Source organism: Trichoderma camerunense, assembly GCF_050948025.1.
Source record: "Trichoderma camerunense strain CBS 138272 chromosome Unknown V8C40scaffold_1, whole genome shotgun sequence".
NCBI lineage: Eukaryota > Fungi > Ascomycota > Sordariomycetes > Hypocreales > Hypocreaceae > Trichoderma > Trichoderma camerunense.
The window spans coordinates 2,947,602-2,971,179 of NW_028145369.1; the positions used below are offsets into that span (position 1 = coordinate 2,947,602).

General features: G+C 50.5%; 10 protein-coding genes across 10 annotated transcripts; 5 read left to right on the forward strand and 5 right to left on the reverse strand.

Annotated features, from left to right (window-relative positions):
* The first annotated feature begins 1,019 nt into the window (after positions 1-1,019).
* Positions 1,020-2,387, forward strand: V8C40DRAFT_231150 (uncharacterized protein). The gene has a single exon (XM_083212858.1). It carries the CDS (start codon positions 1,148-1,150, stop codon positions 2,015-2,017), a length of 870 nt encoding a protein of 289 aa, XP_083079569.1. The 5' UTR covers positions 1,020-1,147; the 3' UTR covers positions 2,018-2,387.
* A 242-nt stretch (positions 2,388-2,629) lies between these two features.
* V8C40DRAFT_272239 (P-loop containing nucleoside triphosphate hydrolase protein) lies at positions 2,630-5,815 on the forward strand (the record flags this gene model as incomplete). The annotated part of the gene is made up of 2 exons (XM_083220330.1): positions 2,630-5,488; positions 5,624-5,815. The coding sequence occupies 2 exons, from the start codon at positions 2,630-2,632 to the stop codon at positions 5,813-5,815; spliced, it is 3,051 nt and encodes a 1,016-aa protein (XP_083079570.1).
* Positions 5,379-7,020, reverse strand: V8C40DRAFT_231153 (S-adenosyl-L-methionine-dependent methyltransferase). Its single transcript, XM_083212859.1, has 2 exons — positions 6,111-7,020; positions 5,379-6,042 (listed from the first exon to the last, which is right to left on the reverse strand). The coding sequence occupies exons 1-2, from the start codon at positions 6,844-6,846 to the stop codon at positions 5,870-5,872; spliced, it is 909 nt and encodes a 302-aa protein (XP_083079571.1). The 5' UTR covers positions 6,847-7,020; the 3' UTR covers positions 5,379-5,869.
* A 670-nt stretch (positions 7,021-7,690) lies between these two features.
* Positions 7,691-8,827, reverse strand: V8C40DRAFT_231154 (snoRNA-binding rRNA-processing protein IMP3). Its single transcript, XM_083212860.1, has 2 exons — positions 8,504-8,827; positions 7,691-8,405 (listed from the first exon to the last, which is right to left on the reverse strand). Exons 1-2 carry the CDS (start codon positions 8,657-8,659, stop codon positions 8,010-8,012), a joined length of 552 nt encoding a protein of 183 aa, XP_083079572.1. The 5' UTR covers positions 8,660-8,827; the 3' UTR covers positions 7,691-8,009.
* Positions 8,750-9,935, forward strand: V8C40DRAFT_231156 (ribosomal protein S18). Its single transcript, XM_083212861.1, has 2 exons — positions 8,750-9,485; positions 9,557-9,935. The coding sequence occupies exons 1-2, from the start codon at positions 9,030-9,032 to the stop codon at positions 9,746-9,748; spliced, it is 648 nt and encodes a 215-aa protein (XP_083079573.1). The 5' UTR covers positions 8,750-9,029; the 3' UTR covers positions 9,749-9,935.
* On the reverse strand, positions 9,761-12,622 carry V8C40DRAFT_231157 (uncharacterized protein). The gene is made up of 3 exons (XM_083212862.1): positions 12,483-12,622; positions 10,180-12,430; positions 9,761-10,117 (listed from the first exon to the last, which is right to left on the reverse strand). The coding sequence occupies exons 2-3, from the start codon at positions 12,399-12,401 to the stop codon at positions 9,949-9,951; spliced, it is 2,391 nt and encodes a 796-aa protein (XP_083079574.1). The 5' UTR covers positions 12,402-12,430; positions 12,483-12,622; the 3' UTR covers positions 9,761-9,948.
* A 1,008-nt stretch (positions 12,623-13,630) lies between these two features.
* V8C40DRAFT_231161 (aldo/keto reductase family protein) lies at positions 13,631-15,195 on the forward strand. The gene is made up of 2 exons (XM_083212863.1): positions 13,631-14,092; positions 14,166-15,195. The coding sequence occupies exons 1-2, from the start codon at positions 13,766-13,768 to the stop codon at positions 14,880-14,882; spliced, it is 1,044 nt and encodes a 347-aa protein (XP_083079575.1). The 5' UTR covers positions 13,631-13,765; the 3' UTR covers positions 14,883-15,195.
* Positions 15,196-15,537: 342 nt separating this feature from the next.
* On the forward strand, positions 15,538-17,735 carry V8C40DRAFT_231164 (DMT family transporter). Its single transcript, XM_083212864.1, has one exon. The coding sequence runs from the start codon at positions 15,971-15,973 to the stop codon at positions 17,405-17,407; it is 1,437 nt and encodes a 478-aa protein (XP_083079576.1). The 5' UTR covers positions 15,538-15,970; the 3' UTR covers positions 17,408-17,735.
* Positions 17,736-17,748: 13 nt separating this feature from the next.
* V8C40DRAFT_231166 (uncharacterized protein) lies at positions 17,749-19,798 on the reverse strand. The gene has a single exon (XM_083212865.1). It carries the CDS (start codon positions 19,470-19,472, stop codon positions 18,126-18,128), a length of 1,347 nt encoding a protein of 448 aa, XP_083079577.1. The 5' UTR covers positions 19,473-19,798; the 3' UTR covers positions 17,749-18,125.
* Positions 19,799-21,920: 2,122 nt separating this feature from the next.
* Positions 21,921-22,985, reverse strand: V8C40DRAFT_18083 (uncharacterized protein). Its single transcript, XM_083211722.1, has 2 exons — positions 22,890-22,985; positions 21,921-22,812 (listed from the first exon to the last, which is right to left on the reverse strand). The coding sequence occupies exon 2, from the start codon at positions 22,734-22,736 to the stop codon at positions 22,164-22,166; it is 573 nt and encodes a 190-aa protein (XP_083079578.1). The 5' UTR covers positions 22,737-22,812; positions 22,890-22,985; the 3' UTR covers positions 21,921-22,163.
* Positions 22,986-23,578: the final 593 nt, after the last annotated feature.

Genomic DNA, 23,578 nt, shown 5'->3' on the forward strand with positions numbered 1-23,578 from the left:
GTGGGGAGCAATGCCCTGTATTGTCGTTAAAGGCGTGAGTGACTATGCTGATAGCCACAAAAACAATATGTGGCAGAACTTCGCTGCTGCGACCGCTTCTGCTGCATTGAAAGCAATTCTAGAGCGGTACATTCAACTAGATAAGTCTATTTGAATGGCTTTCTTTCTATAAGTCTATCTGAGGGGCTTTTTTTCTTATTCTGTATCCTGTGCAATTATATGGTTTGTTACATTCCTCAACTTGTACACAACCTAACGGAGGATTTTAAGATATAAAAAAACTATAAACTAAAAATCAAGTTTCGGTGTATTTCCTTAAGCTATTTTGTCTATTTATTATTTTAATGCATTGAATTAAAATTAGTTTACTTCAATATATATAAGAATATACACACTCTTGCAATTCTAGCTTATTTACCTATTGATTTTACTTTGTTATATTTTAATCCAACTTACTTAAAATTAAATTAGGTACTTAACTTAAAATACCTTTTTTAAATATATAAAAGTAAATAAGCCTGTAAATACTTTCTATTACCTTAGTTAATATATTAGTTTATAATAAAAAAAAATTTTTTTTATTGTTTTTTAAATTTTTTTTAATATTAATAAAATTATATTAAATATTTTTTAATAATTATAATTTTAAATATTTTAAATTTTATATAAATTTTTTAAGAAGTGCTGTCGTTCCTGCTTTTTTGCTTTATTAATTAAATTAATTGCGAATGCCGTGTCGTAAGCTATAGCGCTGTGCCGGGTGTTGCAGCGCTGTGCCGGGTGTTGCAGCGCTGTGCCGGGTGTTGCAGCGCTGTACCGGGTGCTATAGCGCTGTGCCGGGTGCTGCAGCGCTGCGTTGCGAGCTATAGCGCTGTACCTGCTGAAAGCCCCTATAAGGAAAATGCTGTATTCTGATTGGCCTAATACTTCTCAAATAATTTTAATATCAATGTTCTTTGTCTGACCACAAGTCAGCTGGTAGCTCTGTGGTTCTTGTTTTGGTTTGGATATGCGAACCAAATGAGGTCGCTGCCTTGGCGCCCACACCAAATCCTTGCGGCTCAACTGCTTCGTACAGCTGCGCCCAGATTGTGCATTTTACACAACACTCTCCAGGCTCACATATGAATCAAAATCACCAGAAGAAATGGCTTCTAAGCGTACATATTTCTTAGCGCCCAACCTAGAACATAAGCTGTCATCCAGCCCAATTCAGCTCGGCGTTCTACTAGCAGATGCCTTGAAGCCCACCAAACCGCTCTCCACGCGTTCCTCTCCGCCCGAATTCGACTCAATTGTGCAGACATCGTACGCCATCTCCAGGACGTCAGGCAACACTGTCAATGCTGGTATGCGTGTCGAATTCCTATCCTTTGCCGGCACTCCCATAGATTTTGCCAATAACGCCCATGTCATGGTCTCCTTCGACATTGACACGCTTGAGACGAGGTGGTTGAAGAGTGAGCCGCAAGACGACGATGAGGACCTCCTAGCTCGCTTGCAGGAGCCGAAAGTGCAGGCCGCCATTCGAGGAGGTCTATACGGAGCACGTCCAATCTACATTATCAGTGGGCTGAAAATCGCGCGTGGTCTGTCCGTTCAACGCGAGGAATCCAAATCTATGCACGGATCAGTGGGCAGCACAGTTCCCATCATCGAGGGCATCTCTATCGGCGCTGAGATGGGCGGAGAGAAGCAATTTGGCACGAGCAGCACATTCAAAGTGGCCCCAGAGGAAGACATCATATTTGCTTATCGGGTTCACAAGATCAAGCCAAAGAGCCGCAAAGTGACCAAGGCCTCGGTGAATGTGTACGAAACTAGCTCTGCTTTCTTACATGGCGACGATGAGGATAGTGGTTTCAAGGGCGTCGAGGTCGTGCCTGTGAGCACGGATTCTGTTCTGAGTGAAGACGAAGATGATGATGATAGTGAGAAAGACGAGGCAGAAGGACAGTACCTGGAGCTCAAGGGTGGCGACGATGGGGAGTACTATGTCCACATGGGTCAAACTTGATGCATTTTGTCCACAGATGCCATATATTGAGTATGAATGTGATCTTTATCTTGCTACATCTATAGCTTGAGGGGAATTTGAACTCTTTATAGAGGTCTCAGAGACTTTAGCCTCGTTCAAATATTAGCTACATGTAATTAAGCGATCCATATTAAGGGATCTGCAGCTTCAAGCTTCCCGCTTGGACTGTTTGGTCCCGCTACGTCTATAATTAGCGCCTAAAGCTTCAATCCGAAAAGCTACAGCGTCTTATAGGCCAATTCCAGGTATACATGGCATGACGTCAATAATGAAATGCACGGCTATTTGCGCTGCGCTGGTGATGAGATTGGCTATTTCTGAAACTGCTACCTTCTTTATGAGTCAAGCCTTTTTTCTCTGTTTATATGAAGCACAGGAGCAAACAGATCGAGCACAATTGCTGGGAGCTGACAAGCTTTCACACCACTGTAACCAAGGCCCCCTAAAACTCCGTAACTCCAGCCTTAAACTCAGGCAGGCAGCACAGAATGCATCACGTGATCTCGCATCATTCACCATCTCCTCGTGTTATCACTACGCGTTTCTCTTGGCGAATCTATTGCGGCTCTTGTTGCCACTTTGATGCTCAAAATGGCCATGGATGTCATAGAACTCTCAGATGATGACAATACGGAATCAGACCCTGAAGATGACTTTGAGGGACCGGCCAAACCACCTCCTCAGAAAAGGAAGATCGAAGTGGAGTTCACGGAAAAGGTGCAGTGGACAGATGAATCAGACGGTGCGCCCTCCAAACCAAAGAAAAGGAGAACAAAACGAAAATCTGCCGGCAAAAAGAAAGCTTCAAGAGTGACTGGAGATGTCGAGCACACAGAAGACGAGCTGGAGAGAGTTGATCTTCCGGACTACTTGGTTGAACGGAGGCGAGCTTTTGACGCCAAGAAGAAATTATACCACGAATCAGCCCTGATGCTACCCCCTGACTACACAGGTGTCGAGTTTGATGAGTCAAGGAGGCTTAGAGAGCTCAAGGAGAGACCGGATTTCGACCCAAGAAGTGGTATCAAACCGTCTCGGCCGTACAAGGATGTCGAGCTTCCTCAATCAGGTGGTCTCATTCCCGCATCGATCGCTCAGTATCTGCGCGATTACCAAGTTGAAGGCGTCCGGTTTTTGCACAAAAAGTTTGTGTACCAAGAAGGAGGCATCTTGGGAGATGACATGGGCCTTGGCAAGACGGTTCAAGTCGCTGCTTTTTTGACGGCAGCCTTTGGAAAAACGGGAGATGAAAGAGATGACAAGCGCATGAGACAGATGAGGCTTCTTGGAGAGAGATGGTATCCTAAAATACTAATCGTCTGTCCCGGGTCTCTTATTATGAATTGGAGAAACGAGTTGAGCCGATGGGGATGGTGGCATGTGGATCTGTTTCACGGGGCAAACAAGGACGACGTACTTGGTGCGGCCCGCGCTGGGATGCTGGAAATCATGATCACAACCTACGAGACCTATAAAAACTCTCGCAGCTCCATCAACATGGTGCAGTGGGATGCCATCATCGCCGACGAGTGCCACCGCCTCAAAGACCGCTATTCGGAGACTACCAGAGCAATGCAAGAGATCAACGCACTCTGTCGGATTGGCTTAACGGGAACAGCTATACAAAATCGGTACGAAGAGCTCTGGACACTGCTAGATTGGACCAACCCAGGTCATTTTGGTACTAAAGCAGAGTGGTCGAACACCATCACGAAGCCCTTGACCGTCGGCCAGTCTCATGAAGCAACGGTTGCACAGCTGAGTCTCGCACGGCAGACCGCAAAGAAGCTGGTTCAGAATCTTCTTCCTCGGTATTTTTTGCGCCGCATGAAGTCACTGATAGCTGATCAGTTGCCGAAAAAATCCGACCGAGTCGTCTTTTGCCCCCTTACAGACTTACAAACGGAAGCATACGAAAATTTCCTCGGCAGCAAAGAAGTGGCAATATTGAAGACCATTTCAGAAGACTGCGAGCACGGGGGCAAGAGAGGTTGGTGTTGCAACGAGTTTCTTCCAAGTGGTAGACGCTGGCAAACCGTCGTCTTCCCGAGCATGATAATTTTGCAAAAGTTAGCCAACCACCTGACCCTGCTGGTACCTCAAACGACAGATATGGAAGAAAAGCATGCGTATGAACTTGCAACTCTCCAGACTTGCATGCCTGATACGTGGAGAGAGTTGTATGAGAAGCGAGATCGGATTAGTAACCTGGTCAATCCAGAGTTCTGCGGCAAGTGGAAGATTCTGAAGAAACTACTCAAATTTTGGCATGGCAGCGGAAACAAAGTCTTGGTATTTTCCCACAGCGTGCGGTTACTCCGCATACTACAGCACCTTTTTACCAACACAAGCTACACCGTGAGCTATCTGGACGGTTCCATGAGCTATGAAGCGCGACAAGATGTGGTGGATACGTTCAACTCCGACCCCACGCAGTTTGTGTTCCTCATATCGACCAAGGCTGGTGGTGTTGGGCTAAACATCACTTCGGCTAACAAGGTAGTCATCATCGACCCCCACTGGAATCCTGCATATGATCTGCAGGCTCAGGACCGAGCCTATCGAATTGGACAGACTCGTGATGTCGAAGTCTTTCGGCTCATTTCCGTGGGAACGATTGAGGAAATTGTCTATGCTCGGCAAATTTACAAGCAGCAGCAGGCAAACATCGGATATACTGCATCATCTGAGCGACGATATTTCCGCGGTGTTCAGCAAGATACTGAACGAACGGGCGAAATCTTTGGCTTGTCAAACATCTTCACCTACCATAGCAATATGGGCTTGCTGCGCGATATCGTGAACAAGACAAACATTGCTGAGGCCAAAGCTGGAGTGCACTTGGCTGATGTTGATATGGAAGAGGCGGTCAAAGATGGTGAAGATCTAGGAGTTGTGAAACGAGAAGAGGGTACCGACTCGGAAGATGGAGGACTCAGCCAGCTGGCAGACCTGCTGACTTCTGGAGATCAGAAAAAGACCCCTGAATCCCAAAAGGCAAAGATAAGCCGTCCAAAAAGCGACGCTGTGCAAGCAATTCTCACTGCAGCTGGTGTGGAGTACACGCATGACAACTCTGAAGTGATTGGATCTTCCAAGGTAGAGGAGCAGCTCTCGCGGCGAGCGGCCATGAACTTGTTTGGAGAAGGAGATCTTGCGGGCCAAACTACATTGTTTGCAGACAGCGACGAGAGCGACGGTGACGGGCTTCACAGCTCATACAAGCCGCCCGAGGATGTTTGCTTGCGCCAATTTTGTGAGATGGCTAGGGAATTTGGTTTTGCCAATGCTACGGACTTTGCCCTCATTGTGGAAAACTGGACGACAGAAGCAAGAAGGAATTGCTTAAATTCATTCTATAAGAGGCGCGAGGCTAAGCTAAGAAGGGAGGGATTCCTTGATGCAAAGGAGGGTATAGTCAACCACGAAGGATCATCGGCAGACGCAAGGGTAAAAACCCTGAAACAAGAACACAAGCCAAAGCTGGAAGCGATAAAGGAGGATGAAGCAAGAAGCGGGGTAATGCTCAAAGATCTGGACCCCTGGCCTCCCTCTAAGCTCGAAAACATGAAAGAGGAGAATGAGGCAAAAACGGAAGCGAATGAGGGGGTGAAGTGCGAAATCAAAATGGAAACGAAGGCCGAAGATGTCAAGGATGAGAAAATAAACGTCAAAAAACAGGAAATTCGCGACGAGAAGATGCCGATACCGGTGGACAGCGAGTCCAAGAGGACTTCAATTTTCCTTTTGGATGATGACGACGACGACGAGCTTTGAGACGAGATCTAGCTCAAACGAGGGCTTCTATTTCGAAGGCCTCGATGGCAGAATTTATTTCGTCAGAGTGCCAATCTTGTGAGGCAAGATCTGGTACGAAGACGAACGTTCCGCGGGCTGTGCGAGATCGACCTCCTGGAAGGGACCAGCGGCCCTAAGATTCTTTTCGGTATCGCGACAAAGCTGGCATCCACCCAAGAAGTGTGGCCAGATGAGGTTGGTGAAGCCTGGAGAGCCGGCCACGGTTAGCCTCTGGTATGCTTACATCGGGAGACTCATGAGTGTTTTTACTTACGCTGATATAGGCTGATCAACGGGCCTCCGCGCCAAACTTTGACATGCTCATAGACGTACCAGTGGCCGCCTGGTTTGAGCAGCTTGTACAAGAGCTTGATGTTCTTCTCGGGCTCGGGGATGCTGCACAGGCAAAGAACGCCAACGATGCAATCAACGCTGCCCGGCTCAATCTTTCCGTTCCATGCAGAGGGGTCGTCAACAGATTCGATACCGACGGGGACGACTTGATAGATGTCATCCATACCAAGGTCCTTGACACGTTTCTCGAGCGCTTTAGCAGAAATAGGGTTGGGCTCCACGCCATAAATCTTGGTGATGTGCCCGCCCGTGGTTTTCCTGTTGCGAAGGCCGGCTGCGTTGTCTGCGTCGCTGGTGTTTTCGCGGAAACGGGCAAGAACATCTGCCCACATGCCACTTCCAGCGCCGACCTCGATGACAGTGCCATACACTGGAGTACTTACGACGTCGTCATGGATGACACCGCCCTTGATACGACCTTCGAGAAGAGGAATGACACGCTGCTCGCCGTTGAGCTTGACATTTGGCCCGACGGTGGCCCAAAATGTGCCAAACAAGGCTTCGCGGAATCCATCGAAGGAGAAGAGCGCGCGGTAATTCTTGTCACGGATAAGCCCACGAATTGTCGCAGGAATATGAGAGGCAGATATGGCCATGAAAGTCCATGGACCTATGAGCTCGGCCAAGACATCTTGGATAGTGGCCAAGATGGACATGGCGAAGGGGGGAGAGGGCGACGACCCTCGGCACTCAGGAGGCACTTATAAAAGCGAATGGAAGAATGATGGTGCTCAGATCGGGCACACGCTTTTGCATGAAAGCGCCGAGGAAAAAATGAAGAGCTCTATGAAGAACAAGGAGAAAACCAAGTTCTTATAAGCCGATCAGGGGGGAAAGGAAGGGAAGAGTGTGGGAGCTCGTGTGAGTGTGGGTTTTTATAGCCGTCACGCACAGTGTGTTTATCAACCCGGAGCTCATCTTTTATAAGCCATGTGAGCCTAGCCCTGTTTTTCTCTTCAAGCTGCGCCTTTTGGTGTGTCGACGCAGAGAAGAGCTACGGATGTGGGGCCGATTCGAGTGGAGTTCCGGATGTCCGTTTAGGCGCTGGTGAAGATTCTGGAGATAGTGAGATTTGGATGAACGATGTTGGTGAATTTTGGGGATATTTTTATGTTCTGGGACGTGAGACCAGAGGAAGAGCTCATGAGGTGGGATATTGACTGGGATGCTCACATATTTGCTGAGAGTGGGTGAATGAATGACCGTGAGAGAATCGAGACGTCGATGAGTGAGCTCGGACGAAACACAGTGCGATGGATTCTTGCTCACCTACAAGGGGTTTTTTTCGCTTCCGATGGCAAACAAGGGTTTGGTATGATCCTGACGATAAATTTCACGGTGTGACTTTGTTCGGCTGCTGAAAGAGATTGCTGCTGATTAGTGAGCAGAGAGTAGCCATGCGTGCATCTGCCACCAAGGCTGCCACTGAGAAAGCTTAACATGATGCTGCTGACGATTTGCTATAACATGAATAGTGATAGAAACGCGACTTTAAGAAGTGCAAAGTTAAAGATATACCAGTGGTACCTCACTGTGAATGTGTATCAAGATGCTGTCTACGTCGTCTTTCTCGCCATGAAGATATTCACAAGTTCACATTTGTCAATAGTGAAATCTGCTATGAACAAAATCCATTTTTGGACATCTAAAATCTGTCCATCTTGAAGCATTGGACCGAAGCTCAGTCCAGGAATATTCCAGCCCAACCCATAACGCCAAACCAGCCCCATGACAATCGACCAAGACGTTCCCCCCATGCGCGCAGTCTATTCGGAAAAAAGAGTCCACTCCCAGCATAATCTCCCCTCCAAAAACAGAATTACAACAGCTCAAAGTCATCCAGCTCGTCCCTATACTTCATAATGTTCTTCTTAATCTTGCTTCCCACAGCCCACGTGACAAAGTCCTCGTTGTTGCGCGTCACCAGGTACGCCGGGTCAGTGATCTCGTCGACGCCGACGCGGACGTGGCCCTGCTCGATGAGCTTTGTGGCGGCCTGGACGGTCTCGGCCATGCGCAGGCGGGTCATGACGACGGGGAGGCGGCGGCGGGCAAAGGCGCTGACGGTGACGTTGTTCTCGACGGCGGAGAGCTTGGAGGAGGAGGAGAGGATGCCCATGTCGTAGAGCTTTGCGAGGAGGAGGTCTTCGTGTTTGCGGCGGATGGGGTTTTCGGGGGGGAGGAGGGAGAGGCGGTGGGCGAGCTGGCGGATGGACTTGAAGAAGAAGAATGTCAGTCGGGAGTATTGGAGGAGAGGGAGAGTTGGTGATGGTGTTGTTTTTGGGGTGTTGTTGATTTGGGGCGAAAACTTACACCGCACATTCTGTTGTACTTGTGGTAGTCTTCGGGCTTCTGGATCATGTACCGTCTGCGGACGAGCTTGTCGCGGTGGTTGTCGTCTTGCTTGTATGTGAAGAAGTCTGTCTTGCGCAGAAGCTTCTGCTCGTGAAACTTGAGCTTGCGCACCATCTTGCAGGATCCTCAATCGGGGCTTCGCAGTCGCTGTTGCTGGTATTTCCAAGATTGACCGTCTAATTCAGAGATTGAAAAAGATCCGCGAATGGATCTGGCGCGCAATCAAGGATGGGGGTATCGGAGTTTGGGTTTTGCTTGAAAGAATTGGATGAAATGCTCATCTCGACAATTTTTTGAGACGCCCAGAAAATTGGAAAAGACGGCGGAACACTAAAGCGGGGCGCACACCAGCTCACGCGGAACATTTTCCGTCCCCGCCACACTCCACATTTTGCACAACACCAAGGATTTCGCATCACCAGCAAAAGAGCCGCGGGATTCATTGCCAACCAATCCTTCTACAAAAGCATTCAATCCGCCCATCATGCCGCCCTTCCCGCCCTCTTGCGCCGTCCGCGGCCTCTCGATTCGCGGATTCACAACTTCAGCCTCAAAATGTGCCCCCCGCGAGCCCGTCCACCACCGCCCCTCCTCCAGCAGCAGCCTCCTCTCCATCAACAACCCCGGCCCTTCGCGATCCTCCGGCCAGCCTCCCCGTGCGGCGGCGAGCAACCCCGGAGATGTTGCTGCGAACCTGATGACCCGGTTTAAGCGGGACGGACAAATCACCATGAGGAACAAGCAGGCGAACATTGAGCTGCTGCGGAACCAGAAGAACTCGAACGATTACTTGAAGCAGATGCCGCGGAGGTGGGATGCGGGTGATGTTTACTCGCCGCATGATATGAGCCCTGTGGAGATGCAGAAGTGGAGGAAGAGGTCGCCTCGTGGAGGGGATGTGATTGATGCGCTGGGAATTCGTCCTTTGGACATGTACAAGGTGTGTTCTTTTGTTTCTGCAGCTGTGGGAAAAGAGAGGGGGGATAATTGGCTAACTTTGGGATATTGTAGAACTTCTCTTTGATCCAGGAATTCTCTTCTACGTCTGGACAGATTACGCACTCTTCTGGCACGAGCCTTCGTCCTGTTAACCAGCGCAAGATTGCCAAGATGATTCGCAGGGTTCAGGGTATGGGCTTGTACCCGACTATTCACGCTCATCCCGAGATGATCAGGGAACATTTCTTCCCCGAGAGGAGATAAATGAGAGCGCGAGGGAGAATGAAAAAGAAAAGTATGAGGCCTGATTGGATGTTGTGTGAGCCGCCATCTATGGGTGTGGCCACTCATGAAATACTATATTTGCTCGTTTTTTTTCCAACTATGTGTACAATAGATGCTACCCCCCGTTATGTATAGATACATGTCATCATCATATATTTCTCCATTGTTATACACTCCCTCTAGGCCTTCATGACCCGTTTTATTTTGAATTGGCATAGCGAGTACTCGTCCATGCGCCGTCCCACCTTCATCAGTTCTGCCCAAACGTCGGGGTATCGCCCCTTGGCCCACTCCTGGAATCCTTGCTGAAGAGGCTGTCCGGGTAGAGCATTATATGCAATACCAAGGCTACAGAAACATGTTAGCAACTGCAATGGCTGGACCATGGTTGATTAAGGGCTTGTACTCACGTCATAGCATTTGGCTCTGACCCCACGACAGACGCCATCTTCATTATCAGTCCTCGAACCTCCTTTTCGTTCCCACTGCCGGCTATTGCGCCAATGTAAGCGTTGTAGACGCTTTGCGGTATTTCCAAATCCATCCTCTCCATCCTCTCCCAAAGCTCGCGGGCTTGCCTATGTCCGCCCGTCTTCTTTTCAAGTGTCCAAAACATTGCCTCCAGCGTCGCATATGAGGGCCCTTCCCTCGATTGAGTGATCTGGCCCCAGTAGTCTAGCGCTATTAATGGCTGGCCGCAGCCGGCGTATGCCAGCATCAAAGCTGTGTATAATTTCGTCGATGGCTGTAGCGTGGTGTCCATCTTCAGCATGTTGTGCACCATTTCCAGCCCGTCGTGGTCGGGATATCGAGCAATTCCCTCCAGGCAAGTGATGTAGGTATCCATTGTGGGATGGTATGACTTATTTCGGTGTGCGCGCATGTGTCCAAAGACATGTGAAGCCATGTCGGGGCGTCTCCTTTGGAAAAACGCATTCATCAATTCCACGCGCCGTTCGAAGCTGGTATCCTGGAAGAATTGATGGAGGAGCTGATATGCGCCCCATGCTCTGTTCGTGCTCGTGCTGGACTCGAGACAGAACGCGACAAATGCGTTTTGGATAACCTCTCGCTCCGATTCACTGTACAGAAAGGAGTGAATAGAAAGGATATCCATTACATCGAAATGCTGGTCGTTCTCTAAAAATCTCAAGCAGAGAGCTGCAACTGTGGCTGGCTCGAGCCTCATTTGGTCTTCTTCAACAGCCTCCAACATCGATGAGATCAGCTTGAAGTCTGGCAGTTTCTGGGCTGTCAACGCGACTAAGTATTCGTTGACCATCTTGCGAAATTCGGCAAAGAGATGGGGCTTGGTCTCGTTCGTCCAAGGCTGCATATGCCTAACTTGATTGTACGCCTCTCGCGCCTCAACCAAATTGTTAGTTCCAAGTCGAAGGCCGAGCAAGATTAAATGAGTTTCTCCATTCGGGGCCAGCCCTCTCTTTGCGGCGAGCGCAAGAATGTCATCGCCTAGTGCCTCGTCTCGCTGCGCAGAGGCAACTCTGAGAAGACTGTTGATTGTGCTAGTATCTGGTGATACCTCTCCTTTGCGGTCCACCATGTGTGACATTACAGTGTCTACTTCGGCAAGACTCTTTCCAGTAATGAGTATTCCCTCCAGTAGCACATTCCAGTGGTTCCTCCTTGGCTGCGATTCTCCAAGTTCGCGGAATAGAGGGGTAGCCCATTCTTGAAGGTTGTTGCGCATGGCAAAAGCCGCCACCGTGCGATACGTAGACGCTCGTGGTATGCCTCCCGATAGAGGCTTGCTGAACCAGTGCTTGGTCTCGACGATACGATCTCGCTCGGCAAAGAATTCTACCATGACGGCTTGGATCTTCACATCGTATGGTACTCTGTGGTTCTCAGCATATTCGACCAACTCCACCAACTCGGCTTCACATCCCTCTCTTGCTAGACCCTGCGCAACGGTGTCTACTAGGTGGACGTCTTGGTTCTCTTGGTTTAGGTGAACCGCGAATTCTGGGTGTTCCCATTTTTCGTACAGAATCTGCAAGGCCTCGCGAGATCCCCCATATAGACACATGGCCTTGATGAGGTGGATCCATTGTATTTCCACGACATTAGGAGTCTTTGGATAGTCTCCCGATAGCCATACCGAGTGTAGTGCTTTGGCGAAATCTAAATGATGTTGTGTTCGTTCGATTGGATCCTTTTGAAGTAACACTTGCCTCGCCATCGTTAGGTCGGCAAGAGTAAGCGTCCTGGCTTCCGGGTTGCTGGTTGGCGATTCTGCAAGATACTCCAGCAGCCGGCGACACTGCAGAGCCTGTGTGCTGTTCAGAGGCATGCGGGTGGCCAATTTCGACTGCATAAACTTCTTCCAAGACTCGATCAACTCCTTCCGCGGCGGTGGTCTAACGTTGTCCAGCATGCGACTCCTCCAGACCATGATTTGCAGCCATCCCGGCTCGTACTCGGGCTGCCTAACCTCCCGCGGAGGCTTCTGGAATAGACCGCTGAAGAACGTGCGCTCGAAATTGGCATAGGATACTGGCCTCGGAGCAATCGACCGTCGACGAGCTGGAGTCGCAAATGCAGCGCAGGATGGCGCCGTCCTCGCCTGGCAGACAAGTAGTCGCCTGCCATGACGGGCCAGGTTTGCCCTCATGGTGTGAATATCTCTATGTTTTGATGCGCCTGGGCAACTGTCAGACGTCAATTGGCGCATGGAAGAGTTTCAGATGCTCACTGGATCATGTTTGAGACAGACGGATTGCACAGATTGCGCAAAGGCAGCCGATTCCCACCACGTCTATTGAAGCTACAAACTCCATCGAGTTGTTAACAGGCATTTACAGGACGCAGGTTGAGCAGTTATTTTGCCGTGGTTTCTCCGGCGGCGTTTTGTTATCCGTTATCAGTGCTGAATACAGCCATTGCATTTGGTTGTCTCGAAACCCCCACCATGAAGAGCTCAGAAGCTTGTAAAACTTGACTCATTTAGCCATGCACATGTTCACCTAGATTTATTTGATCTCCGTACTTTGGATCTTCATGTATACCAGGTAACTGGCCATGTCAAATGCGAGGGATTCTAAATAGGTAAACATATCAGTCATCACCAATCGCGAACTCTTCCATTCTAAGAAGCCGGCATTAACCGATGCCATCTCCATGAGTTCAACACTTGTAGTACTATTTCCATTTCCCGCGTTTGAACACATATTCCGCTTTAGAACGGGAGTTTCAATTGCTACCCTACGTGGCCTTGCTCCTCATTCGGGGGAATTTTTGATTCATCATTTCCAAGTAGCATCTCGTCAATGTCCTAAATCCGGCCCTCTGGAAAGGACAGCCATGACATGGCAAAGGTTATTGAAGCAGAGCCGCCTTCAAAAGGGGTTTGTGAGAAATTCTCTCGAAACGAAGGGTAAGATATAACTGAATACGTGTAATTTAACCGCGTGTAATACTATACAGCAGCCATCCGCGGCTATTGTTTCCCCCTGCAGCTTAGTATAATCGCACGGATGTTGCCGCGAGCTGCTTGTTTGTCAGCACATTATCTGCGATCGTAGCGCGCGGACTTAGCGCGGCCCTGAGACTTGATAGGCCCCTCAAGTGTGTAAGTCTGAGTATGCGATTTCGGAGATGTCGCAAGTCGTTTGATCGGACTTTGTATGATGAATAATGGGGGTTATGTTAGGTGGCTTACACGACTGCCACTATGCTCTATTTTTGTAGCGACGGTTGCAAGCAATGACGTCTGCGAGCTGTCCACTTTCCAGGTATCTCATGCATGTAATCGTGTAAAAGTGGGATAGACCAATTGCTGCTCTTGATTGCGATATTTGAGTCGATGCAAGTCGGAGTCGGGACCCAGTTCTAGTTCAGCCCCGGATGTAAAGCGTCGTATCGTACTTACACCCGGGACCCCTCTCGACTATATATCGTGGTAGATGCCCTCCCCACACCTCAGGTTGGCCAACAACAACAGCAACAACCAACAAGTTAATCCAGTAAAAAGCCAAGATGTCTCAAGCTTCCAAGCCCCGAGTTATCCTCGGTCTCATGACTTTTGGCCCCAACGAGAATGACGGCGCCAGAATCACCGATCTTGACACTTTCAACAAGGCCCTTGACGTCCTGCAGGCTCGAGGCTACAATGAGGTTGACACAGCGCGAGTCTACGTTGGTGGTACCCAAGAAGACTTCACACGCCAGGCCAACTGGAAAAAGAGAGGCCTCACCTTGGCGACCAAGGTCAAGTACCCTGCGCAGCTTGGCGACAACACAGCCGAAAAGGTTGTCGAGTCCGTCGAGAAGAGTCTGAAGGAGCTAGACACTGATTCCGTCGACGTGAGTCCATGATATGATCAAACAGAAAAGAGACACTCAGCGTAGAATAGCCTTGTTAACCATCGCGACGCAGATTCTGTATCTTCACAGGCCTGACCGTGGAACCCCCTTTGCTGAAACCCTCGAGGCTGTTGACCGTCTCCACAAGGCCGGAAAATTCAAGAAGCTGGGTGTCAGCAACTTTACAGCTTTTGAGGTGGCTGAGGTCGTCATGACATGCAAATACAACGGCTGGGTCCGTCCTACCATCTACCAGGGCATGTACAACGCCATCACTCGAAACATTGAGGCGGAGCTGTTTGTTGCATGCCGTCGCTACGGCCTCGATATTGTCGTTTACAACCCTCTTGCAGGCGGCCTGTTCTCAGGAAAGATCAAGTCCCAGGATCTCCTCCCGGAAAAAGGACGATACTCTGGCAATACAGCCATCGCAAACACCTACCGCAGCAGATACTTCCGCGACAGCACCTTTGAGTCACTCAAGCTTGTCGAGGAAGCCGCTGAAAAGGCAGGACTGACGCTGATTGAGATTGCCATGCGATGGGTTGTTCACCACTCTGGTCTCAAGATCAAGGACGGAAACGATGGTATTATCGTTGGTGTCTCCAGCATCGCGCAACTGGAGAACAACCTGGACAACGCTGAGAAGGGCCCGCTACCCGAGGAGGTCGTGAAGGCGCTGGATGAGGCGTGGGCGATCTCCAAGGCGGAGTCCACCAACTACTGGCATGGCGACTTGGAATACACATATGACCCTATCAAGGTCTTGTTTGGTGAGGGAGCGAAATAAAAGCTGAGTGGGGGCGGCAGCCTTACTGTACGTGAATGTCAGATGACTGGGCCATGCGCAATCAAACGAGCGTACTACTAGGTATGAAGATAAGGTCAACGATATACAAGTACTTTGAATCCGTACTTCATGTTGGGTCGATACTCTAATACATGTCATATGATGAAACTTGGAGCCTTTTGAGTTAGCAATTCTATCGGTGGTTATGGGCCCATAGACCCCGTACGTCTTCCATATTCTCATTGTTCCTGAGGCTTCCGTAGGTAGTCATCTTGACACAGTACGGAACCATCAATACATGTAATTTGTCTTACTTCCCTTGCAAACACATGCTTATCTGACCACTTCGCGAGTACCTGTACATGTAAGACGAGATCGCATCCCGTTTTCACATTCAGCCTCAACTGCTCTTACACTGCCTGAGTACGTCATCCACCAAGTCCGCATAGGGCGTTTGTAGGTTGCGTGCTTGTCCGTGTGATGGGACCGACTGCGACCATCAGCTGTTACAGTGCAGCCTCTGACAGGTTCCAGTGCGGCGCTAGAAAATCCAATAGCCTGCCCCGGAGGATTTTGGGGGGTCCCTCAGGGGCCTCCCTAGTGGCCGCCCATAAGGCAGAGCCTGGGGGGTTACAGGCACCGTCAGCACCGTCTGATGACGGCATCCTTTTCATCTCTTGAATCCAACTCCCATTCATTTTTGAAACCCGTCGCATCTCACCATTGCCAAGCCCAAGGATCTGCGCTAGACCTGCCAATTATCTACCAGTGAAGATCCGAATCTCCGGAGCACGGAGTCGTGGATTTTCTCGTCATTAAAGACAGTTGTCTACAGTGCCAAACTCCCGACTTGCGCTCCTTTTGCCATCTCACTCGAGATAGCCACATGCTCCCGCAACAGCCAACGTCTCCGCGACGCTCGCGCCAAACGAAATACTGCTGGCGGCCATCGCCCGAATACGAGCCATCCGAACGACGCTTTCGCTCCTGAGAGAGACGACGGAGCAGAACCATCAATCAATCATTCCAAAGGAGGACCCTGACTGAGACGAAAACGGCGACGATCTGTGCCCTCTTGGACGCAAATCATGGGCTCGGATAATCTTCGACCCGGCCTCTTTCGTGAGACGACGGCTGACGGCCGATCCAGCGAGCCCCTGCTATCGAAGCCCGACGACTTGGAAGACAAGGACGTCGAGAGAGGCCGATCCTCGCGATCCTCAGGCGACGGACTCTCTGGCGCATCCAACTCTGCCTCTGGGCCTCTGTACGACTCCCCCGTGCCCCGACCGGCAATGACACGACGCTCGACGATGCGCAGCCGCAGCCCCGGCCAATTGGCCGCCCAGTCGGCTCGCAAGAAGTACACGTACGCCGCCTTCTTCCTGGTGCTGAGCCTGGTTGCCTTCTGCATTCAGACGGAGCTGAGCGCCTACATCCAGGGCGACCTGGGCTGGGACAAGGCCTACTGCATGATGTTCTTCACGCACAGCTCGTGGGTGCTGATGTGGCCGGCCCAGCTGCTCATCCTGCGGCTGCAGAAGCGTGATATGCCGTGGCCGACCTTTTGGAGGCGCCACGTGCAGCTGGTCAAGTCGACGGCGCTCATGGTCGAGCTGCAGACGCTCGATGTCTTTGGCCTGCAGCGGCCCGCGTCCAAGTCTGTCCGCTACCTGGCCCGCACCACGGCCTTTATCACGACGGCTCTGACCGTGGCCGGCTTGAGCTGGTATGTCGCCGTCAGCCTCACCACGCCATCTGACCTCACCGCCATTTACAACTGCTCTGCTTTCTTTGCCTACGCGTTCTCCGTGCCTCTGCTCAAGGAGCCGCTGCGCATGGACAAGTCGGTTGCCGTCATCATCGCCATCATCGGCGTCCTAGTGGTGGCCTATGGCGATACCGGCTCTGGCTCTTCGTCTGCCGACGGCCAGAGCTTGGCTGAGGGCGAGGGCGACGTGGATGCCGGCAGCCGCTTCCTGGGCAACATTGTCATCGGCATTGGCTCCGTGCTCTACGGCCTGTACGAAGTCTTGTACAAGCGGTTTGCCTGCCCTCCCGATGGTTGCTCCCCTGGCCGGGGCATGATATTTGCAAACACATTTGGTTCTTGCATTGGCCTCTTCACCATCTCTGTGCTTTGGATTCCCCTTCCCATCCTGAACTGGCTCAAGTGGGAGATTTTCGAGATTCCCAATGCCTCGACGTGCTGGCTCATCCTGTTTGCTGTCCTTTCCAACGCCACCTTTAGCGCGTCGTTCCTCATCCTCATCTCTCTTACATCGCCCGTGCTCTCGTCCGTCGCTGCCCTTTTGACCATTTTCATCGTTGCCATTGCGGACTGGTTCATCACGGGCCAGCCGTTGAGCCCGGCGGCCGTGATTGGCGGCTCCATGATCATTGTCGCTTTCGGGGCGCTCAGCTGGAGCACGTACCGCGAGATGATGGAGCATGAGATGGAGAAGCGGAGGGTGGATCTGACTGATAGCGATGAGGATGGCGACTTGAGCAGCCATGAGGACTGAGTTTGAATGTTTTGGATGCATTGTCGTTGTTTTATAAGCATATTTCCTCTTTTAGACGGATTTACAGACCCGGTTTAGAGGCGTTTGTGTATGCATAGTGGGAATTACATACATATTTGGTATGCGGTGTATGCATACTTGCCCAGGTGTTGTTTTGGAACTATCTAGTATTACTGCAGAGCAGTATAACTATTAGCATGGTGGGATTGTATTTCTCTTGGGCTATATATTGCTGTGGAGGCATTGACTTCTCCATGGCTTCGGAACGGGACATATTGTAAAGGTTTCTCTTGAAATCATCAATATTACAAGATATTTTAAGAAAAAAGGTGCTTATTCATGCATGTGCTTTGCAACTAATCACTATATATAATGCCGGAAGGCACCGAGGATGCCGATGACACCGACAGCTCCGACGGCCCCCCCTTTATGATGCCTGTCAAAAATCACATGTAATTTTTCATTGATGTCCTAAAATAGAAGTATGCTTTTTGGTAGCCTTTGCAATCTTGAAGCCTTCCCATATCCAATGCCCTTGTGAATTACCCAATGAATGCCTCATGTCCCATATCCTGCAAGTAAATATCCGTAATGACCCAAAATCCAACCCATTCCGACAAACTACCTATGCTAAACCTATGCAATAATTATTCAATAATACTTTGATGATCCCAAGATAAATAGTAAAAAGAAAAAGAAAAAGACAAAATAATCGCCGTCAAGTGGCCTGAAGAACTGCCATGGGCACTTTTTCATTCCTCCGAACAAATTTCCCCTCTCCAGCAACCTTCCAAGTTGCACCCGCAGCAAATATCACATATCGTACTGCCTGTTCCCATGCCTCCCTGTCCACGGCATCTCCAGACTCAAAGTATTGCAGGCTGCTCCAAGAGCCCAGGGGAGGCGGGTCGAAGATGGCCATGACGAGCTGCGCGTAGGCCGTGTTTCGCTCCATCCACAGATCTGAAATGTCCATGGCGGGATGGCGGTAGTCGTCCTCGGCAAAGCTGGGTGCTCGGGGCACGATCTGGATGTAGAACTTTTCAAGAGCTGGGACACGGGGGATCAGGACGTCGTTTATGTGTGTGGCGAGCGGGAAGATGGCGACGTAGGAAAGGGAGCGGAGGGAGTTGCGCAGAAGATATTGCATGGATTCATCTCCGGAATCCAGTAATGCAGGTAAAATGGAGGGGGGCACGTGGTTGAAGTATTCGTATGTTGCGTAGACCTTGACTGAAGACCCTTCGTTGAGGAGCATCGAATCCCACGGACGAATGCTGAAGAGGGAGCAAGGAACGGTTGTCTGTGCCCTGTTGCCAAATGAAGTGTTTGCCAGTGCCGTCGCGTTGCTCGATGGAGTGGTGGCTTGATGACGTGACTCCGCTGGTCTGGAAAGGGAGAGAATATGGAATCGCTGGCGATAGATCCAGCACCCCGACAAATTAATTGGCCGACCCAGTAGCGACGCGAGAATGGCAGGAGAGCTGATGAGATTGATGGTCAACAGATCTAGGTTCTCGAAGATGGTCTGCCAGAGCCAATTGTTGGACTGGCATTTGGAGTTGTTGGCGTAGGATGGCCCGGCGGCAACAAGATCGCCACCTGGTCCTTGGTGGATCAGGGCAGGACAATGGCTGGGGAGGATGCCCCAATTGACATGATGGTTAAAGTCGTCTCCAATCTCGGTCACCGGATAATCGATAATGATGCTGAGGCTGTCGACATATCGTGCAAGTCCAGTCATGACAAGGAAGCGCAGAAACTCGAGCTCGTCAACAGTGCTGAGCGGGTCCTCGCCATTGGCTGGACGAGTCATGTGCTGAAATCTCCAGACGACATTTCGAAAAAGCAGAGGTAGGGTGCAGCGTCTCCAGAGGCGGCAAACTAGAGAAGCGCTTTTGATGGTGCCACGGAAGGAATCAGGCGAGGGCACATCATTGGGACCTGGGATGTGTGCTGGGTCATCGTATTGGTACTGTTCAAAGATGGAGGGTTCATCGAGGAAGTTGAGGATGTAGGAGACGAGCTCATTGGGGAGCTGGGATATGGACATGGGAGTAGCCATGGATGGCGAGGAGATGAGGTGATGATGGTGACGGCAATGGCGAAGGCGATTGTGATGCCAGGGTGATGCTTAAATAGCTACTTTGATGACGGTGGTCAGGTGGCGATGATAGTGGGGGATGGCGATGACGGGCTGCTAATAAATGGTGATGGCGGTGCTGGTGATGATCCTCAGTGATGGCAATGGCGATGTTTGATGGTTGACGGTGGTGATAATGATGGTCGAGGGTTCGAGGTCAGTCAAAAAGCTTTTTCGATGTGCCAATTGTACCCAAGTCAGGCGCACAAGGGGACCAAAAAGTCAATGGGCTGAATCAAACATGGAAGTACAAGTACTGTACAGATAACCGGCCTGGCGAGAGGCATGCGGCATGGGGGCAGAGAGTGTCGACATTACATTAGCCCGCCGTACCGGTACATTAGCCCGGCAGTAGCTCGAGGCAATCCTTTAGAGGGGGCTACGATTCCCCGCAGAAGCGCCAAATGGCGACAATGGGCCGCCGATTGTAGCGGGGAAAGCGTTGATGGAGCCTGAAGAATGCGACGCTGTTGGGCTGTTGGGCGTATGACGTGGGCTGAGCAGTGCATGCGGACAGAGCGCTGAGGTACAGGTACATGGCCCGGTGCGTACAGGGCACAGCTGACTGCTTGCTTTTCAACGGTCTTACAAGTTGCGTCGACGATGATGCTTCGACTCGCAATTGATGTTTTCCCTCTAGGCACCCCTTTTACTGTATCCTCTCTCTCGCACCTCTGCAGGTCGTGCGGATCCTTATTCGCCATTTGCGAGTCCGGCAAGGGGCCTGCCTTAGTGCTATAGGTTCGTCGCATTTAGTTTCGCTCTGCTGTATCAGATCTCAGATCTTGTTATGCAGCCCTGGCCTGGGTTACTGCGCATTAAGGTAATGCTATGCATGGCCTGGACTGGGCTCGCTCTTACGTACAGGTACGAGCACGTTACAGTGCAGAGAATACAGAGGGGGGCGAGACAAAGAAAAAAATAACGAGTGGTCGTGCTACGAGTACATGCACTGTAATCGGGCATGCGGCTGCTGCAACTTGGTGCGGCGCATATTTCCGTCTTGGAGACAAGTGCCGCCATCTGATAAGGACAAGGCGCGGATCAAAGGGAAGGGGAAAGGTCACCGGAATCGACTGATAGGCAGGGAGACGAGAATGTGGAAAAAGGAAAAAGGACACTGCAGGCTGCGCTTGGATCAATATCCCCTCTCGGACATGGTAGCCGTAGTATGGACTGCACGGGCCAGCCTGAAACGTGGGCCATTAAAGCCTAAAAGCCTTTGATGCTCGGGCTTTCTTGGATGGATTGCATGTGCATGTGCATGTGCGTGTGCATGTGGCTAACAGAATCTCGACTTCAAAGGTGTTGTTGGTTGTTCACGTTGGGGGCGTAATGTGAGCCACCGACATGTAAGGCAACGTTTCGTGCAGCCATGGGCCGAAAGAGAAGAGAGGGAAGAGGGAAGGGAGAAGGGAGAAGAGAGAAGAGATATGATGGGAAAGTTTGGGCAAAAAAAAAAAGAGCTTGAGCCTGGACAAGGCCAGGTGCTCTTCGGAAACAATTTCGGGACTTTTGTTTCGATCGAGAGATCTACGCAACGAGCATCCGTATGGTGGTAGTAATCGCGGCAGTGAAAGGGTGAGAGAGGTGGTATTTTCAGCAACACCCCCTGGGCTGGGTTGGGCTGTGTCAAAGAACCTGGTCAGAACATAACCGTTGAACACGCCACCTGCCAATATAGGTGCCAAGATGGAGATGTGCTGCAGAGTTCGGGTGGAAGATATCAATAGTTACTACTACTATTTACGGCATATGCTTGATTTAGTATCCAGTAGTTAAGAGCTGCATGTACATGTACCGCGACGAGTTCGAGTCGAGCCGAGTCGAGATTCTTCATCTCCACACAATCAATGTCAAAACCAAAACAGGTGCGGTTCCCGCGGCCCACAGACAGCCGGCCTGCCTTTGCCTAGGGCTGGACCTCCAGGTGGGCCGCTATCGTGATCCGCCCGGCGGCTGATCTGGGCCTCTGCTTTGCTTTGCCCTGTGCCTGTGCCTGTGATTGTGCCTGTGATTGTGCCTGTGCCTGTACAATCTCGTCCAAGCACGGATTACTGCGTGTCTTGGCCTCCATGTCTTGGTCATTGCGCGTACAAAAGGGTGTGCTGTAGATACTTGAGTTGACAGTGGTTTTCTCCCTTAGTACCCATCAACTCTTCGTCTATCTCTCCCCCCTCTCTCTGCAGACATTTTGTCTTCTTCCACCTCCAGATTCCACACACTCCCAGTCCCCTACTCTTACTCCACACGCCATCCTTCGGTCTACCGCCGAATTTAATCAATAATTTCTAACCCCTGAATGGCAATTGAAGCCACTAAAGCCAACGGCACTGCACCATTGCAAGAGCCGACCCTTGCCCAGCTTCTGTCCTTGTCATTTATCACTTTAGCATTGATCCTCATTGGAAGCGCAGCTGTGCTAGTTTAGGTGACAGTTAGTCCGCCTCATTTTTAGATTGTGTGCGTGCCTCGAGCACTTTTTTCCAAGAGCGCCAATTGGACGTCCGCCGTTACGCCTCACAGTCTATCGGCAGACCGCATGTTTGCCAGATATGAGCTGTAATTTTCCGGATCGCTTCCATTGATTTCCGCCTTTGAGCGCAATCTCGTCTAAAACGCCACAGCGTCTCGTGGGATGAAAATCGTCGAGAGCTGGCTTGTGAGTGCTGCTGCTAGCACGCGCTGCGTTACGGAGTTACTCGTACATGGAAGAATAATTTGCCCGGCTGTTAAATCGCACCGTGATAACACCGAGATTGAGCTGCTTTCTCCTGAGCGCAAAGAATTGCCTCCTGCTAATGCACACCCAGGCAGCACTACTCGTCCGGTCTGATCGAACCGACATCCGGTTTCACCATTGCATTTCTGCTCCTTATCCGACTCATGAGCGAATACTACTGTGCGGTATCGCCGGCTATACTGTTCTTGGCGCCGTCTTGAGACTCCATCGTGATTGTATATCACATCCGATACTATCACGTGAAGACGGGCATCTGCATCAAATATTGAACGCAACCCTCTCCGCGGAATGGAGCACATCTTCTCCGTACGAAGCACTGCATCTACGCAGCAGCGCTGGGTTTCGATTAGGTAACGAGAAATCAGGCAACAATAGGACAAGGAGGTGACAATAGGCGAGTGAAAGCCCTCCAAGGGTGTCTGCGGTTGCATTGGCATTGGCATCGTCGTTGGCGCCAGGCGCCGTTATGAACTAAAAATATCCTGGACTCTTGGTGTCTCTTTCTTTGGCAAAAAGAGCCTAGTGGAGCTGGCATGAGAAACCATGCTGCCAATGAATGCCGACACTGCCGATGCCATCGATGGGACTGGACTGACCGCATGTCTAAACGAGCATGTACTCGTACATCGCTTGTCTCTCGGTTGGGGATGAAGAGTCGAAGCTGAAGCTGCAGAGCTGCTCTGGACGACAAGCGATGGACAGGCATACGAGAGACATCCCTCGCAGCTGTCTTTACATGACTCATTGACACGTAGAGAAACATCACATGTAGGAAGTCGGTGAGGATGAGAGTGAGTGGCTGAACGGGCGAATGGAACGCTACCGGCCAAGATTGTCACAGTCACACACGAATCTCGATCCCGAATTATGCATTACTAGCAATGAAAGACATAATCAAGATTGCGATTTGGAAATGCCCACGCTCTGAGTAGGATGTCAAGCTGTAAACACACGACAAAGGCCATGGAGGCCCTACCCAGTCACCGATATATGACTCTCCCTCATCATCTATAGACATACCTGACATACTTCTTTACTGCTCATTTTGCTCAAGCGTGAATTTTCTTCAGCTGAACGGACCACGGACCACGAAGGATTCTATTGAATGCGACCCCTACCTCGCACAATTCACCCCATGCATGTGGCTGGGATCTATTGGCATCACATGATACCTCCAACCTGTGATCCAACTTTAACCATAGCCACCCTTGTCGCTTCTCTTTTCTGCTAGACAGCTTCCATAACCTTATCGAGATGATGATGATGAATCCTTGTTAACGAACAA

Coding starts and splice junctions, on each gene's coding strand:
- V8C40DRAFT_231150 (XM_083212858.1), top strand. CDS start 1,148: ATGGCTTCTAAGCGTACATATTTCTTAGCGCCCAACCTAGAACATAAG.
- V8C40DRAFT_231153 (XM_083212859.1), bottom strand. CDS start 6,846: ATGTCCATCTTGGCCACTATCCAAGATGTCTTGGCCGAGCTCATAGGT. Junction 6,043..6,110: donor GTTGATCAGCCTATATCAGC/GTAAGTAAAAAC, acceptor CCGGCTCTCCAG/GCTTCACCAACCTCATCTGG.
- V8C40DRAFT_231154 (XM_083212860.1), bottom strand. CDS start 8,659: ATGGTGCGCAAGCTCAAGTTTCACGAGCAGAAGCTTCTGCGCAAGACA. Junction 8,406..8,503: donor AGTACAACAGAATGTGCGGT/GTAAGTTTTCGC, acceptor TTCTTCTTCAAG/TCCATCCGCCAGCTCGCCCA.
- V8C40DRAFT_231156 (XM_083212861.1), top strand. CDS start 9,030: ATGCCGCCCTTCCCGCCCTCTTGCGCCGTCCGCGGCCTCTCGATTCGC. Junction 9,486..9,556: donor GTCCTTTGGACATGTACAAG/GTGTGTTCTTTT, acceptor GGGATATTGTAG/AACTTCTCTTTGATCCAGGA.
- V8C40DRAFT_231157 (XM_083212862.1), bottom strand. CDS start 12,401: ATGAGGGCAAACCTGGCCCGTCATGGCAGGCGACTACTTGTCTGCCAG. Junction 10,118..10,179: donor TCAGAGCCAAATGCTATGAC/GTGAGTACAAGC, acceptor ATGTTTCTGTAG/CCTTGGTATTGCATATAATG.
- V8C40DRAFT_231161 (XM_083212863.1), top strand. CDS start 13,766: ATGTCTCAAGCTTCCAAGCCCCGAGTTATCCTCGGTCTCATGACTTTT. Junction 14,093..14,165: donor TAGACACTGATTCCGTCGAC/GTGAGTCCATGA, acceptor ATCGCGACGCAG/ATTCTGTATCTTCACAGGCC.
- V8C40DRAFT_231164 (XM_083212864.1), top strand. CDS start 15,971: ATGGGCTCGGATAATCTTCGACCCGGCCTCTTTCGTGAGACGACGGCT.
- V8C40DRAFT_231166 (XM_083212865.1), bottom strand. CDS start 19,472: ATGGCTACTCCCATGTCCATATCCCAGCTCCCCAATGAGCTCGTCTCC.
- V8C40DRAFT_18083 (XM_083211722.1), bottom strand. CDS start 22,736: ATGCCAATGCCAATGCAACCGCAGACACCCTTGGAGGGCTTTCACTCG.